Raw genomic sequence first — 17,186 nt, 5'->3', positions numbered from 1 at the left:
GCATTAGTAATTTAGTATACGTCCTTTGTTTTTCGTTTTTATATCATTTTTTCGGTTTTGAAGTGAATGGCTCATAAACCTTTTTTTTCTTTTTTAATTCTACTGTTAATTTTTATTAATTACTTGTGTCTCATAAAATATGAGCTAACCGACAAGATTCCTTTGATTCTATGACGTAATGTCTCATTTTTTTTTCATTAAAATCTTGAGCGTTAAGAGGTAATGTTCTTCCATCCCCATTCCTAATTAATTTGCTTCATCTCAAATGTAATTTAAATTGATATTTAATCTAAAATAGTTATCATTGATGCAATACACTAATCCTAAACTAAATATCCTTCTTGAAATTTTTTAATAGCATTGATTGAATAGATGAGTGTATTAACTCAACTCTTTACAGAATTTCAGCACGAATTATACATAATTTTGAATTCTTTTAGATCATCCACATATAATTCCCTTTTGCTACGCATTTGCAAAAAAGTATGTCAGAAATTATGAGAAATCCAGGAGTAAAGCAGCAATCATAAGCTGACAAACTTTGAAGTGACAACAGCATTAGTTTCCATTTCTCCTCAAATTCCCCGTCTTTTTTCTTTATCTTACATGTTTTCTTTTCTTGAAGAAACTGACGTATCATTCATCTTCACTAGTATCCATTTCTTCACAATCCATAACCCTTTACAACCGCACAAGTATCAGCTACATAAACCATGGAAGCTATTAAAAATTGCGTTGCAATTTGCATTTGAATTGAAAGAGTACAAGTACAAATAACGGGAAACACTATAACATAACACCAAGTGTCAACCTAGCCATTAAAAGTAGAGTGTTTTGGAAGGTGCAGAATAACAGGCTTTCACGCTCCATCACTTTCTTTATGCTAACAAGATTTAAGAAATAAGAAGGGGAAGGAACAAATCAAATTCCTTGATGTTTGGAACACAAAAAACTCCCTAACACTGATTTAAAATAGAAAGACTGAAAATGAAAATACTTCACAAACTTGCAAAATGGAGAAGAGCGAACAAGGAATTTCATGGTGTGTCAATAGAATCCTTACCTTTCAAGCTGAGCCTCCCACTGCCACATAGAGAGGAGATTCCAATGAACACAAGCACAAAGAGGTGATGATTCTTCTACCTCACCATCATGGCTTGAGATCTCATTCACGAATGGGGAAGAAGTCACGTGACTTGTTTAATGATAAAATCTCAGCCTTTAGACTAAAGTAGAAGAATAGAGAGATAAGCTTTGGTGTAAGAATACAAATTGACACTTGGTGTCAATTGATCTTATCCCTTTATTTTATTCATGTAGATATCATCAAAAGATTTTTTTACATCAAGAACAATTATACAAAAGAGAGATTTACATATTTCTGAATTCATTGATTCTCTTTCACATATATTTGCCCTACCAATAATCCCTACAAGAACAATGACCATCTTTAAAATGGTGTAAGCAATTTGAATCACTTAAATATATTTCACATCCATATGCCAATGATATGTACTTAGCTGAGTCGTGGCAATCTCTACACATTCTCAAATTCTTTACTATACGTAAAATTTGAGGTGTGTGATGAGAATCTATTAAACCAAATGCAAATGCAAGTTTTTCACTATGTACACTACTAATATTTTCCTTCTCCTCTTCCTCAATGCAAAGTCCATTGTCAGAAATATGTGCCTTGACATTTGCACCTACCCGTTTTAGCCAAGAATGTAGCTTGTCCAAATATGGTGTTGACTGATCATCACCAACAACAAAAGTATGGACCATGTTATTCATTTCAATCCAGCTTTGCCCAACAGGTATGTTAACAAACTTTTCTTTCTCCAGCTTTGTCATTTTTGGAGCTTCCAAAGACTTCCCACATACAGAATATGCCTGTGAAAGTAAATGCTGAGTTATTATATTTTCAGGATCCAACTCATGCATACGTTCTCCTGCAAAGATTGCCATTCCAAAATTCTTATGAATTCTGCAGGCAGTCATCAAGGCGGCCCATACAGAGGAATTAGGTTCAACAGGCATGTTTTGAATAAACTCCAATGCTTTGGCAAGCTTACCTGAACGACCAAGCAAATAGACCATAGCAGAATAATGTTCCAGATCTAATCTAATCTGATATTCTTCACTGATGTTGGAGAAAGCATGCTTACCCTCATCCACCATTCCAGCATGACTATAAGCTGAGATAATACTTGTAAGAGTAACTCTATTTGGATGAACTCCATCCTTCCTCATTTGATCAAAAAGATCAAGGGCAGACTCTGAACAGCCATGCAAAACATAACCAGAAAGCAGAGAGTTCCAACTGATGATATCTTTTGGGGACAATCCATCAAATACTTTTCTGGAGTACATTATATTTCCTGACTTAGCATAACTGTCAATGAATGTATTTGATACAGAAAGTTCAGACACTAAATTTCTACGTATTGCACAACAATGAATTTCTTTCACTTTCTTTGCAGCCACTAAGTTTGTACAGGCAGGAAGGATAGTGAGAACTGTAACTAAGTTGGGAGCCATGTTGGAAAACTGCATCCGTCGAAATATCTGCAAGGCCTTGTCCTTTTGTCTATTCTGCAGGAAACCAGAAATTAACGAATTCCATGATGCTACATTTGGCTTAATTTTCCCATCATTCTCAATTCTTTGAAAAAGATTCAACGCCTCATCCTCATCACCATTCTGCATAAATCCTGTGATCATCACATTCCATGTAACAACATTAGGTGGTGAATCAGACTCCTGCATTTTCATAAATAACTCATGGGCTTTGCCACAGAAACCAGCTTGGCAATATCCTCCAATAATTGAGTTCCAAGAATATACATCTCTCTGTAACATCACATCAAAAATGCTTTGAGCAGCTTCCAGATTGCCACCCTTAGCATACATGTCAATCAGTGAATTAGCAATTAGAATATCACCAACCAAACTAGTCTTAACAGCAATAGAATGGATTTCTGATCCCATACTTAGTGATTTTACCGACGCACATGCCGAGGCTGCACTAGCAATTGTGATACTGTTGGGCTCAACCCCTACTATAAGCATATCCCGCAACAAATCAAAAGCTTCATTTATCCTTCCCTTTTGACTAAACCCAGAAATCATAGAAGTCCAAGTATATACATCTGGAGTAATCCCAAAACTCTCCATCTTCCTGATTAAATCCATAGCAATATCACAATGCCCTAACTGACTATAACTGGCAATCAAAATGTTCCAAGTTACCAATCCTGGTTTCATTCCCTCCTCCCGCATTGCATCAAAATATTTCTGAGCTTGTTCAATCTCACCCCTCTGGCAATACCCGGTTATAATCACATTCCAGGAAATACAATTCCTCTCATCCATTCTCCTAAAGAACTTCTCTGCACAACTCATCTCCCCACACTTAGCATACACAGCCAGAATTGAATTGTTCACATGCAAAGAAGAGCACATTCCCCCCCGAATCGCCACCGAATGGATCAACCTCCCAGTCTCAATATCCCTGCACTTCCCGCAGGCTTTCAAAACCTTTGGGAGCAAAAACTCATCAGGCAAAACCCCATGTTGCATCATATCATAAAAAAGCTTCACAACTTCCTCCCACTTAAGGTCTCTGGAGCAGGCACCAATCATGGCAGACCAAGTGAACAAATTCCTCTCACGCATTTCATCAAACACCTTCCACGCCTCATCCAAGTGCCCACACTTGGCATACATGCTGACCAACTTGGTCTCCACAAAAGGGTTCACTTTTCCCACCAACCCAATCCTAGCATGCAACTCCCTACCCACCAAAATGCAGTCTTTATCAATGCAAGCCTGAAGCAGGTTCATGAAGGTAATGGGTCTCACCTTGGACCCTTGCTGAGCCAGAGAGTCAAGAATTGCCACAGCCTCACTCAGGGGACCATTGGCACATAGCTGATTCAACTGGGTATCTATCAATTTTGGGTTTGACCTTTGGGTTATGGAGACACTGTTGGAGTTTGCAAGGACCCTTGTTGAGCCATGCCACTCCAATTGGATGGAACAGTGAGAAGGTATAAACAGAGGAGGCCATGGTTTACTTGGTAGAATCATGAGGTTCTTCTCCATTGTGTTTTCTTTTTCTTTTTTTTTTCTTTTTCCACTGTCTGGAAGTCGCCTTATCTTCTTTTTTGGGTTTGCCAGAAGTATGTGGACTTAATTTCACTTTTTTGGGTAACTGCGTAAGGCATCATATATATTCTATTCATTGCACTTATTACCTTTAATTTTTTAACTTCTAACAAATTTTACTTCTCACTGTAAAGCATTTTACTTTTAACTTTTAAATTTTTTTTTAATTTTATTCTCTATCATTTTATTATTAACATAATTAAATTTTTTTACTTCTAATTTATTAATTTTTGGGCAAATTTTAACTTCATTTTTTTAATTTTTTGACAAAATTTATACCTAACTTTTTGACAAATTTTATCCTTAATTTTTGTGATTATTAATGGATAAATGATATAGGATAAATTTTACAAGTTTTTTAAAATTTTTGAAGTAAAATGTGTAAAATTAAAAAGTTAATAGAAAAATTCATTAAAATTAAAAAGTTAAAAATAAAAAGTGTAATTAACTCTAAATATTTTTTACTTTTTTTTTTGTTTTGGTATGTGGTAGAAGGAAATGCCACCAGAAATTTCATTCAGAAGATTAATGTACACTCAATACTCAAGGTCAAGGATACTCAATTAGTACTTGAGAATCAGGATTTTTTTTATTTTTAATCCAAGGAATCAAAAAATAAGTATTAGGAAATGAAAGTTTACAGTTCAACCTATTGAATTAAAGGAATAAGTAGAATCCGGTTTCACGAGGTCTTTTTTAGCATAATTATTCATTGAGCAAAATTTAGTAGTGAGAAAGAAAAAATCAAACCATAATTAATGAAAAAGAGTAAAATTAACTCTGATTTTTAACCACTTATTTCAACTTACATTATCACAAGTCCAAATGGTATATAAGGTTACTAATATTTTAGCATTTGAAATGAAGAAGATAAATGCTTGTTTTTAATAAAATTAAAATTTATAATTGTAAATACTCAATTTTATCTGGGTTATTTTTTTTTTTAAATAAAAAGTATTTAAAATATTTTAAAAAAAATTAAAAGATGTGGCAGTTACAACAAAACTTGGTCATCAGATATCTTAGTTATACTAAACTAACGGTCTTTCAATCAAGTTGTTCTTGATCTATAAAAGAAGGCTAACACTCAAAAAGGGAACAATAAAAAAGAGGAGAAGAGCGGAGATAGAAAAACGAGAAAAATAAAAATAGCAGAAAAATCAGAGAAGAAAGAAACGATAAAGGGAAAGTACTAGTTTTTTTCGTCACTCACCCACTTGTTGCAGCAGCGTTTAACTAGTTTCATATTTCTTGCATTTTTTTATAGATGTAAGTTCTTTTTCTAAATGAACCTTGCTTGTGGGAATTCATTGTATTCCTTTTTTTATTAATGGATGTTTGTATTTTCATGTGGAGTCTGAATATATATATCTCTTAATATAAGATTAGAATATGAAATCATAATAAAATGGATATTGGCATTGACTTTTAATTGGTATAAGAATTGAGATGTACCCATGTGTGTCACATATTATTATTTTCTTTTACATGTAGGGACGGTGAGCATGTTTCCCTTTCTTATTTTATTTTCTTTTTTTAATCTTTTTTTTCTCTCTAAAAAAGGATTTTTTTATTATTGTAGTTTTTTAATTAACTCATGCAATGGTTTATGACATTAATTAAGTAACAATTCTACTTTTTAATGTTGTTTAAATCATAAAAAATATAGAATAGTCATTCGTTAACTAATATTTGTGCATAGAATTATCTTGTTTTAATAATATTTTTAAGAAAATTATTTTTATGGCATTTAAAAAAAATTAACTCGTGAAATAATTTGTGATGTTAACTCAGTAGTAATTCTACCTTTTATGTTACACGAACCATAAAAGTTCATAGAATAGTCATGGGTTATCTAAAGTTTTTTGCGCATAGAATTGTCTTCTTTAAATAAATAAATAAAATAAAAGTGTTCTTTCCATAAAAATTAAAAAAAAAAACATTTTTTTAGGATAAAGCAAACATTTATAAAGTTATATGATTTTGTACAAATAATTAAATGTACCATTTTTTTTAATGGGCGTTGTAGGGTGTTAACACCTTCTCTATACGTAATCGACCTCGAAATCTATCTTTGATTTCAAATATCATTTTGAAAAGGGGTTTTCAATGTTTTTCTCTTAAAATAAAATTTGGTGACAACTCCATTTTTTTATTTTTTTACGTCGTCCTGTCTTGACCCCGGTTGCGATAGATGGCTACTCCACTAGGAAATCTAAAAAAGACAAGTTTTATATGATTGAATGTGACACCCTCTACCCCATACATATATGTACTAATCATAAAATGAATAATAAATTATAATTAATTAAAAGTTCTTAAAACAAGTTTAAATAAAAGTCTTTCAAAAGAATAAAAGGCTCACATTCACTTTTCTAACATCATAATAAAACTTGTCCAAATAAATAATAAATCATCTCGGCTCAAAACAAGGTCGTCTAAGACTTCATCAGCTCCTCCAAACATAAAGTTCAAGATCATCACAGGATACACAAGGAGTGAGTTATCACATTCCTAACTAATAGATAATTAAGACAACTAGATACACATATCACATAAATGAGATACAACTTACTTCAACATAAATCACGTAATTTCACCACTTTGTCATTTAAAATTCACTTTTCAATCATCAATCACATTACACATGAATCACACAATCCGATCATGACATAATAACACATCAATTTCATAATAAACAATTGGCAAGCGTTATGCAACAGTTATGCTAAGACTCAAGCATATATGCAATGTGGTACCATGTCAGTGAAAAACCACCCTGGGACGCTTAGGAGTACATAACAAGACACACCACAAAATGGGTATGGCAGGTTACTCTCACCAAGTAAAATCATAGGGAGACCATTCAGGGTCACGCTATTTTTCAAGAATGCTCCAACCTTGTAGGATCGGCACAGGCTTAAAGGAGCACTCAAATCGGGTGTATTTACCCCCAAGGCCTACACTCCGAAGAAGAAGGGATTGAAGCCTCTATTTTGTACTGTCTTCGTGCGATTCAGTTTTCTCTCTTCATGAATATTAGTTTGCAAATTCCAACGGTGAAAATGTGATAACTTGAATCTCTAACCATATACCAAAGTTTAACAACAATCCAACGGTTAACTAGTTTGATATCGTAGTTTTACTGAGACAGCTTTGGATTTCTGCGGGAAAAGAAAAAGCTACGATGCAAAGGATATTTCTCATAGCTCCAACATGTTTTCGTAATTCCGAACGGTGAGAATGTTTGGAAATGAGTTCTAAACTTGTTGCTCAAATTTCACGACAATCCAACAGTGAATGAGTCTGAGATCGTCGTTTTTCTGAGATAGGTTTGGTGATATGTGGGAAAAAGAGAGAGTTTTGGGAGAATAAGAGGAAAAAACGAAATTGAGAGAAAGAGGAGCCATTCTGAGTGTAAAAAAATGACCTAACACGTCTCTATTTATAGCTAAGGTACTTACAACTTATTATTTACTCTATTTATTTATCTTTATTATTTTATAAAAAAGAACACTATTTTATTCTCTATCAAATAAATAAATAAAATACTTTTTTTTCAAACCATTATTTTAATTAATAAAGTTATTTCTCCTTATGTATTTAATTATAAAAGCTTCATAACTTTTTTTAAAAAAATCTATTTATTTATAAATAGAATCCTTTTTAAATTAGTTTACGAAAAATGGGATGTTACAGATTGCACAAAATTATATTTTTTTTAAAAAAAATATATTATTTCACCCCTGTTTTCTTTTTCTTGTGTATTGTGTTCTATTTTTAGATATTCTGTTTTTTTTATTAGTTTTGTCTCAACTTTAGGATAGAAAACTATTACTATGTATATATTTATTTGTTTCTTTTTTGTGCAGATTTGAGTAGTTGTTAGGATCAAAAGTTTGTATGTTCCCTCACACACTTCATAGTCACTTACTTCACACACTTTCACTTTTGGGGCTCTATACCCAAGCTTATGAGAGCCTAGGAAGTAGAAGGTGGCTCAATGACTATTATTGAGGGGCTTGATGTCTACTTGACAATTGTTGGCTTACCGCTCAAATTCTTAGTAGTATCATGAGACAATCATATTGAAAGAATATCATTCCTTCTTGTGGTTGAATCATGGGTTAGGTCTTTGTCTATTTGATAAAGGCAATTTGGGGACCATCTAAATCTTTAACAGTATAGATCCACCTTGGAAATTGTTCATTGATAGTTGAACTTAGTGACCACCAAAATTTAGGGCCATGACCTTAATGAATACCCTACCCTAGGTTTTTACCTTGATAGGTCACAAGGGAACATACTTTTCTTTATCCTTTCATTCCCATGCACCTTATGCATTCATAATTAGCTAGGCATCTAGTTTCTTTATTTCATACATACGTAAAAAAAAATATTATCCTATGCAACATGTTGCACCTCATAATTTTTGTGCATGCATATTTATAAATAAATAGAAGTCATGATTTCATTCAAGTGAAAATCATGCATGCATATTAGGACCATGTACATGTAGGTTATATCCAAGTTTGTATATCTTTCATCTCACGTTTTGGTTTCATAATACATAGGCTTAGTAGTGTTTAACATGGATGAGATTCAAAATCCTGCTAATAATACACCGAGGCCTAGAAAGAACATAAGAATCGATGTGTTAAAAATGACTTTCAAAGAATAAATCAAATTCATAGAAAGATGACCAAGGAAACATGCATGAGTTTTGAGATGAAATATGGTCAGATTATGGATTTATTGTCGATCCTCATTGAAGCTTCGATACTATGTTCTTTAGCTCAATTTTGGGATTTGGACCTAAGATGTTTTGAGCTACCTATCTTGGACCTTGTACCAATAATAGAGGAGTACGAAATCATGTTGAAGTTGCCAACTAAGGAAAAAGCTGGGGTGCATCTCTATAAAGGGAGTGATGTAGCCAGGAGGAAAGTAGTTGAGTTGATTTTCCTACCAATAGGTTAAACTGATTTCGAAAGTAAAGGAGCAATCCAAGGGTGGAATAAAACTTTCCTAGAAGATTATTTGGAGACTTTAGCTGAGAAGAAGAGTTTGGAATTTTTAATATGACTCTAGCATTACTTCTTTATGGATTGATTTTATTCATATTCACCATAGGCATGATCGATCACGCAACCATGGATGTATTCTTTGCTTATGAAACCCGAGGAGCAAATCCGATTCTGGCTATCTTGGCAGATACTTTCCTTTCCATGGAGATATACCACCAGAAAAAAAGAGGGATGCTACATTGTTGTAATCACTTGTTGTATGTTTGGTTGGTAACTCATTTGTATGCATCCAGTCATATGTCTTACTTGCCAAATCCTTTACGAAGTTTTCATCACATCCCTCTGAAGAAACAATAAGCTATGGAATGGAAGAAAGATTTCTCAAAATTGGAGGCAGAACATTTTCAATGGGTATGCCTTTGGTATCATTCCCAGGATATGATATTTAGCTGCGGCAATTTTCCAAATGTGCCATTAATGAGGCGAAGAGGATGCATAACCTACACCCCGACAGTAGCTCTTAGGTAACTCAAATGGACTCAAGTTGTGCCAAATGTTGAAGAATTGGGAGGTTTGATTTTCCAATATGCTTTAGGTGATAGTCATGGGCAACAGGCAGAAGTCATAATGGCTTGAGGAAATGTTAGAAAGAAAGGGAAAAAGAGATTGGAAAACCTTGTGTGACTGCCTCGCAAGAGTATAAGGAATGGAGGAAAGCCAAAGTAGTCCCTATTTGCAAAGAAATTTCACATGAAGAGAGCCAACCTCGAGAATTTGGTCAAACTTTAGCTTATTTGAATTCTTAATTAGAAATCTTGAGGGCTCCAATGGGGTTGATGGAGGAAAAAGAAGAAAGTGCAAAGACATAAATATAAATTATCAAGCGGCAATGCCATAAGAAAGACAGAGAGATAGGACACTTAAAAGATGAGTGTGTTGACACCCATGAAAGCTTGACCTGTGCCAAGAAAGCAAGGAAGATTACTCCTTCTACGATAATGGAATTGCAAGATAAAGTTGAAGCAATGGAAAGAGAGATGGCCAAAATTCAAAAAGAAAAAAAAACCCAGAGATAAAAAAAATTATATTCAAGAGCAAAGATTGGAGCACCTGAGCAAAGAGTTAGTCAAGAGAGGCCTTGATGCGGAGAAAGGGTGGGAATTAGTTGAAGAATATCTTAACTCCCTCACACAATTAAATCTAAAAAGGAAATGTCTTTCAAAAATAATTGCTGAGTTGGCATGGGAGCGAGAGCTCTAACATCCAAGGGTTACATTTGGTTGTCGAACATCACTACAAAAAGAAGGAGTGGATGAAAACTTGTGAAGATATGACTCGTTGTGTTTAGCATCATGTCACATTGTCAAAAACTTAGCAACACAAGTCCAAGTGGTCAATGTGGAGATCAACTCAAATCTAGGAATAAAGCTTCCTTTAAGGGTTTTTCAGTTATTAAAGTATTGTCAAAATCTAAGTAGAAGCTTCATATAGAATGAGATGCAATTTCATGTACTTCATTTCAAAAAGAGATTGTATTTCTATATTTGGATTAATAAAATGAGCTTGAATTTTGTGCTTTTGTTATAGACATTATTCACCGAGAAGAGAATTTCCCCTTGGGTAATTAAAGATATCATTTTCTTTAATGAGCGTCGTAGGGTAATAACACTTTCGCTACACGTAATGGATTCCTCAACTTATCTTTGATTTCAGAGATCATTTTGAAAAGAATTTTCTAATACTTTTCTCTCAAAATAAAATATTGATGACGACTCCATTTTTTTAATAATTTTTTTACACTGTTCCATTATGATCTTGGTTGCGATAATAATAAATAAATATTTTGATTTACATAAACTATATTATAGTTAAGGAATTTTTTAAGCATTTTCATATAGAAGAAGTATGCTAACAAGTTATATTTAAGTACTCTTTCTAAAAGAATTAATAGGCCAAAGTTAACGATTTCCACAAGTATTTAATAATGTATGTTCACTTATTTTTTAGGATAAGTACATTAATAAGTTATACATAATTTTAACTGGTTAACATATTCTTTCTAAAAAAAATAAGTAGATGTACCTTATAATTATCAATCTATTATAATTATCAATATAGGTTGTTTTACATAGAAAAAAACTTATAAATAGATGGAAGAGAATATAAATTTTACAAAATTAACATTAATTATCATTTATTCATTTTTAGTTTTTGTTACTCATATCACTAATATATATAAATACAAAAGTATAATTAATATTACATTGAAAAGATAAAATAATAATTATTTTGGGGGAAAAATTTTCTTACACCATATGAAAAGGGTGGAGGATTTAAATTTAATAGATCATTAAAAAATATTTATTATTGTAATTAATGCCATTCTATTAAAAAACTTAATGAGTGTGAGTTAAGTTTAATGGACATTGAAAAGTCTTTATTGCTGTAATTAATGTCATTTTATTGTCAATAATCATTTAATGTGTTCATAGCAGCTCAATTATTGATACAAGAATTCAAAGGTGATTTACTGCCTGCGTCCTACGATTATTGTGGTATAAGAATAAAATAAGTTTCAAAATAATTTTTATTTTAGTTTTTTTTAATGTAATATTAATTTTTTATTTATATTACTTATAATATTAATGAAAACAAAAATTATAAATGAATTAATGATAATAAAATTAATTTTATGAAATTGATATTTTTTCATCTATTTATTAATTTTTCTTGGTATATATAAAAAATAACTTAAGACAATAATTATTATGAAATAAAAAAATATTAAAATAGAATGACATTAATCACAATAATAAAAAAATTTCAATGACCCATTAAATTATTATACAATATTTTTTATGGAAAACCACTAGTTTTACTTAAAAACAAGAGAAAATAAATTACAAAGTGAGTTTTACACTGTATCTATTCATAAAACACCATGATAAGTTTGAGATCATGACTGTCTACAGTGGAAAAGCAACCGCAGGGTCCTACAGTCACAATCCAAAGGTTGATTTTTTTTTCACTTATATTTTGTTTAATTATTTAATTTTTATATTTTACTTTTTAAAGGTGGAGATTTCATGCTATCACTTTTGTGACGATAAAGAATTCATTTTATAAGTTTATTAATTTTTATAATAATTATCTAAAAAATTACATCAATAATAATTTTTGTTTTTTTAGAGAAAAATAATTTTCTATTAGCTGATAGCTTAAAATAATTTTATACATAATATAATATATGACTATTAAATTTTAAAAAATAAACACATTTCAATATCTTCTAAAGTACTAGAGAAATAATTCGAATTGAATTTAACGAAAAAGTTTTATAATTTTTTTTAGTGCATACTCTCACAATTGTTTCATTATTTTTGTTGGAAGCAATTAATTACTTGCACAATTTTTATTTGGGGGTCATAGTTAATTACCACTACAACCAACCGTAATTGGGTTGTTCCATTCCGTGACTACAGTACTAAATAATAAATAAATAAATAAATAAAACAAGATAATTCAACTTCAATTATTAATTTAGTTCTTAGTAAAACTTAAGAGCTCAAGATCAAATTAAAATAATTTTGATATTTTTGTTTAATTATATGATAGGGATTTAATTTTTCTGTCTAAGATATATTCCTGATTCTTTTTTTGTGACGTTAAATAGGAAATAGGGGGAGGAAGCAGTAGAAGTAAAACAAACTCTAATGTGGTAGTGTTGTTATTATTTACTGCCAGTGTTTCACCCTGCGGTTATATAAATGCACTATCCCATAAGAGTATTTTTCGAAGATTTCCTTCTTCCTATTCTAGGTTTTTACGCACCACGTATCCCTGAGAAAAGAGAGGAACCACACTCTCTAAGCCAAAGCAAAAGCAGCAGCAGCAGCAGCAGCAATGGTTAAAGACACAAAGCCTTTAGCCTATGCTGCCAATAATGGATACCAACAAAAGGGTTCTTCTTTTGATTTTGATCCTAGCGCTCCTCCACCGTTTAAGATTGCAGAAATCAGAGCTTCAATACCAAAACATTGCTGGGTCAAGAATCCATGGAGATCCCTCAGTTATGTTCTCAGGGATGTGCTTGTAATTGCTGCATTGGTGGCTGCAGCAATTCACTTCGACAACTGGCTTCTCTGGCTAATCTATTGCCCCATTCAAGGCACAATGTTCTGGGCTCTCTTTGTTCTTGGACATGATTGGTAATAATTTTTGTGTTTCTTACTCTTTTTTTTTTTTTTTGTTTATGATATGAATCTCACACATTGTTCTGTTATGTCATTTCTTCTTCATTTGGCTTTAGACAACTTAAATTTGAGATCTTTATTATGTTTTTGCTTATATGGTAAAGTGATTCTTCATTATTTCATTCTTCATTGATTGAATTGAACAGTGGCCATGGAAGCTTTTCAGATAGCCCTTTGCTGAATAGCCTGGTGGGACACATCTTGCATTCCTCAATTCTTGTGCCATACCATGGATGGTTAGTTCATACTGGCTTTTTTGTTTGTTCATTTGTCATTGAAAAAAAATCTTTTGTTGATTCAATTATTTTTATAGTGTGTTTGGAAGCCCGTTTGAGAAAATAAGAAATCGCATCTGGAATGTGAAAGTTATAACTATTTAGCTTCATTTGTCGTTGCAAGTTCTTTTATTGGTTAAATTTTTATAGCGTGCTAGGAAACCCATTCGAGAAAATAAGAAATCACATCTGGAATGTGAAAGTTATAACTGTTAGCTTCTGAGTAAACGTGGAAAAACCACATTTTGGATTTGGAACCAAATTTTATTTGATAAATGACAACCAAATTGATTTTGATGGATTTTGCAGGAGAATTAGCCACAGAACTCACCATCAAAACCATGGACACATTGAGAAGGATGAGTCATGGGTTCCAGTATGTGATTAATTGCTTCTCCTATAGTTGTTCTTGATTCAATTACATTTTATTTATTTGGTAGGTCCAAGAAAAAAGGGAATCTTTATGCTTCCTGAGGCTGTTCTTGAACATGGCTCTTTTTTATGTGTCATTATCTTAGTTAACAGAGAAGATTTACAAGAATCTAGACAGCATGACAAGACTCATTAGATTCACTGTGCCATTTCCATTGTTTGTGTATCCAATTTATTTGGTGAGTGATTTTTTGACTTGGAAGACAACAACACATTATTATTATAATATGGTTCAAAACAATGACTTTTTCTTTATGATGTGAACTCCATTTTTTAGTTTTCAAGAAGCCCCGGAAAGGAAGGCTCTCACTTCAATCCCTACAGCAATCTGTTCCCACCCAGTGAGAGAAAAGGAATAGCAATATCAACACTGTGTTGGGCTACCATGTTTTCTCTGCTTATCTATCTCTCATTCATAACTAGTCCACTTCTAGTGCTCAAGCTCTATGGAATTCCATATTGGGTAACTAAATTACTCCTACATTGTTACTTTTTCCTCCTTTTTTTTATTATTTCAATTCTCCAATTGGAAATTTGAAATAGTTACCATAATTATGTAATTGTTTGATCATGTGCAGATATTTGTTATGTGGCTGGACTTTGTCACATACTTGCATCACCATGGTCACCACCAGAAACTGCCTTGGTACCGCGGCAAGGTAACAAAAATAAATAGAAAATAGTGGGTGAACACTTAAATGCGAGATAGTAATACCTAAAAAAAGAAAAAAATAATAGGTATAATAAATAATATAACTTTCAAAATAAAAAGAAATCATAGAGTCTAGCGTAGTGTTTGGAGTGAAATGATGTTCACCTACCATTACTCAAAGATTTTGTTGTGTCCCTTAGTTCATTCTTATTATTTTACATTCTTTACACATCTTACTTGAAAAGACTTTTTAATTATTCATTGAGATCTTAAAGTGACTGTTAAATTAAAATAAAAAACAAGTTTGTTAAAACTTCAAATAAATAAGAGTGAAGGGAGTGTCATTTGTCTTCTTTCTTTTATTGCGTTATTAATCACGTTTCTCTTCTCTTTTTTTTTTTTTCTTCTCTGCTTTCCACCCATTATCAAGTTCATGTGAAGCAGTGGCGGATCTATGTAAATGAGTGGGGGGCAATTGCACCCACAAGATTTTATTTTTTATTTGTACAGGAATAATAAAATAAAACTTTGCCCCCATAAAAAATAAATATTTTTTCTTAAAATAATGCAAAATAAATATAAGAAATAAAAAGAGAATAAATTATTATTAATTTTATTATTTTGTACTTTTTATTTAGTTTTTTTAGCGGTTAGATTTTTTTTTCATGACATTATGTAATCTTTTAAAAGCATGTAATATTTTTATTTTGTGAAAATAAATATAAATGATCATATTAGTCTCAGAATGTATAAACTAATAATAATTTTATCACTAAAAGAAATTCTAATTTAGTCCATAAATAAGTAAAACAAGTGACAATTATATTTTATATTTACTTAATGTGAAATAATACTTGAACATTATAATAAAACTTAATGACAGGAGATATTACATAGTGCCATAAAGATATTTTAAAAAATAAAATCATTAATACACTGTACTACTATATAATATTCGATATATATTTTTAACATGATTCTCAATAGAAAAATTGTATTGATTATATTTTATTAGACATGAATTTACAAGCCCCGTTTTTCATTTATAGCTCTTACCTGTGATCTATTGTTTTGCTTCGCTGTTTTTGTTGGTCAAGGGACTTAGATGTCACAATATTAATACTAGAAGTAAATATTTATGAAAACATGTACCTTACCTCAACAAAGAAAGTGTGGTAAGTGGCAACACACGTGTTGCATTTTTGGCCCAGCAATAACACGTGTTTTTGTGGTGTACTAAAATGGACAGGAATGGAGTTATTTAAGAGGTGGCCTCACCACTGTGGATCGTGACTATGGTTGGATCAATAACATTCACCATGACATTGGCACCCATGTTATCCACCATCTTTTCCCCCAAATTCCTCATTATCACCTCGTTGAAGCGGTACATTTTATTGCTTATTCACCTAAAAACAATACAATTAGTACATTTGTTTTATCTCTTGGAAGTTAGTCATTTTCAGTTGCATGATTCTAATGCTCTCTCTATTCTTAAATCATGTTTTCACACCCACTTCATTTAAAATAAGAACGTGGGTGTTATTTTAATTTCTATTCACTAACATGAGAAATTAACTTATTTCAAGTAATAATTTTAAAATATTTTTATGCTATTATTTTATTACAAATAATTATGTATATTAAGTTTATTGATTTTATAATAATTATATTAAAATTATATCGATATTAATTTTTGATTCACTGATAGTGTTTTATATTGTTAGTACTGTGCATTTATTTTAAAATTGGCATAAATAATATATGTAACCAGCTCACTATACTATACTGGGAGCTTGGTGGTGAAAGGGGTTCCCAACCCTCCTTTCTAGGTGTGCATGCTTTGATACTTCTGGTACCTTCTTATATCAATATAAATTATATTTTGCTGATAAAAAAACATGGTTAACCATTAAATTCTTTTTAAAAAAAAACTGTATCTAAACTTTGTATTATTAAAAAGAAGTCTGAGATTAACAATAAACTAGCACTCATTTGAATTTACTGCAGACACAAGCAGCAAAACCAGTTCTTGGAGATTACTACCGTGAGCCAGAAAGATCTGCGCCATTACCATTTCATCTAATAAAGTATTTAATTCAGAGTATGAGACAAGACCACTTCGTAAGTGACACTGGAGATGTTGTTTATTATCAGACTGATTCTCTGCTCCTCCACTCGCAACGAGACTGAGTTTCAAACTTTTTGGGTTATTATTTATTGGATTCTAGCTACTCAAATTACTTTTTTTTTAATGTTATGTTTTTTGGAGTTTAACGTTTTCTGAACAACTTGCAAATTACTTGCATAGAGAGACATGGAATATTTATTTGAAATTAGTAAGGTAGTAATAATAAATTTTGAATTGTCAGTTTCA

General features: G+C 31.6%; 2 protein-coding genes across 2 annotated transcripts; one reads left to right on the top strand and one right to left on the bottom strand.

Moving 5' to 3' along the window:
- Positions 1-1,248: 1,248 nt before the first annotated feature.
- On the bottom strand, positions 1,249-4,193 carry LOC114396638 (pentatricopeptide repeat-containing protein At1g19720-like). The gene has a single exon (XM_028358729.1). The coding sequence runs from the start codon at positions 4,105-4,107 to the stop codon at positions 1,417-1,419; it is 2,691 nt and encodes an 896-aa protein (XP_028214530.1). The 5' UTR covers positions 4,108-4,193; the 3' UTR covers positions 1,249-1,416.
- Positions 4,194-12,983: 8,790 nt separating this feature from the next.
- On the top strand, positions 12,984-17,186 carry LOC114396629 (omega-3 fatty acid desaturase, endoplasmic reticulum). The gene is made up of 8 exons (XM_028358717.1): positions 12,984-13,405; positions 13,597-13,686; positions 14,035-14,101; positions 14,244-14,336; positions 14,435-14,620; positions 14,736-14,816; positions 16,059-16,196; positions 16,820-17,186. Exons 1-8 carry the CDS (start codon positions 13,101-13,103, stop codon positions 17,000-17,002), a joined length of 1,143 nt encoding a protein of 380 aa, XP_028214518.1. The 5' UTR covers positions 12,984-13,100; the 3' UTR covers positions 17,003-17,186.

The sequence above is a fragment of the Glycine soja genome, chromosome 2 (assembly GCF_004193775.1).
Source record: "Glycine soja cultivar W05 chromosome 2, ASM419377v2, whole genome shotgun sequence".
Classification (NCBI taxonomy): Eukaryota; Viridiplantae; Streptophyta; class Magnoliopsida; order Fabales; family Fabaceae; genus Glycine; species Glycine soja.
This window is presented reverse-complemented; position numbering and strand designations above follow the sequence as displayed.

Coding starts and splice junctions, on each gene's coding strand:
- LOC114396638 (XM_028358729.1), bottom strand. CDS start 4,107: ATGGAGAAGAACCTCATGATTCTACCAAGTAAACCATGGCCTCCTCTG.
- LOC114396629 (XM_028358717.1), top strand. CDS start 13,101: ATGGTTAAAGACACAAAGCCTTTAGCCTATGCTGCCAATAATGGATAC. Junction 14,102..14,243: donor AGGATGAGTCATGGGTTCCA/GTATGTGATTAA, acceptor TCATTATCTTAG/TTAACAGAGAAGATTTACAA. Junction 14,817..16,058: donor TGCCTTGGTACCGCGGCAAG/GTAACAAAAATA, acceptor TAAAATGGACAG/GAATGGAGTTATTTAAGAGG.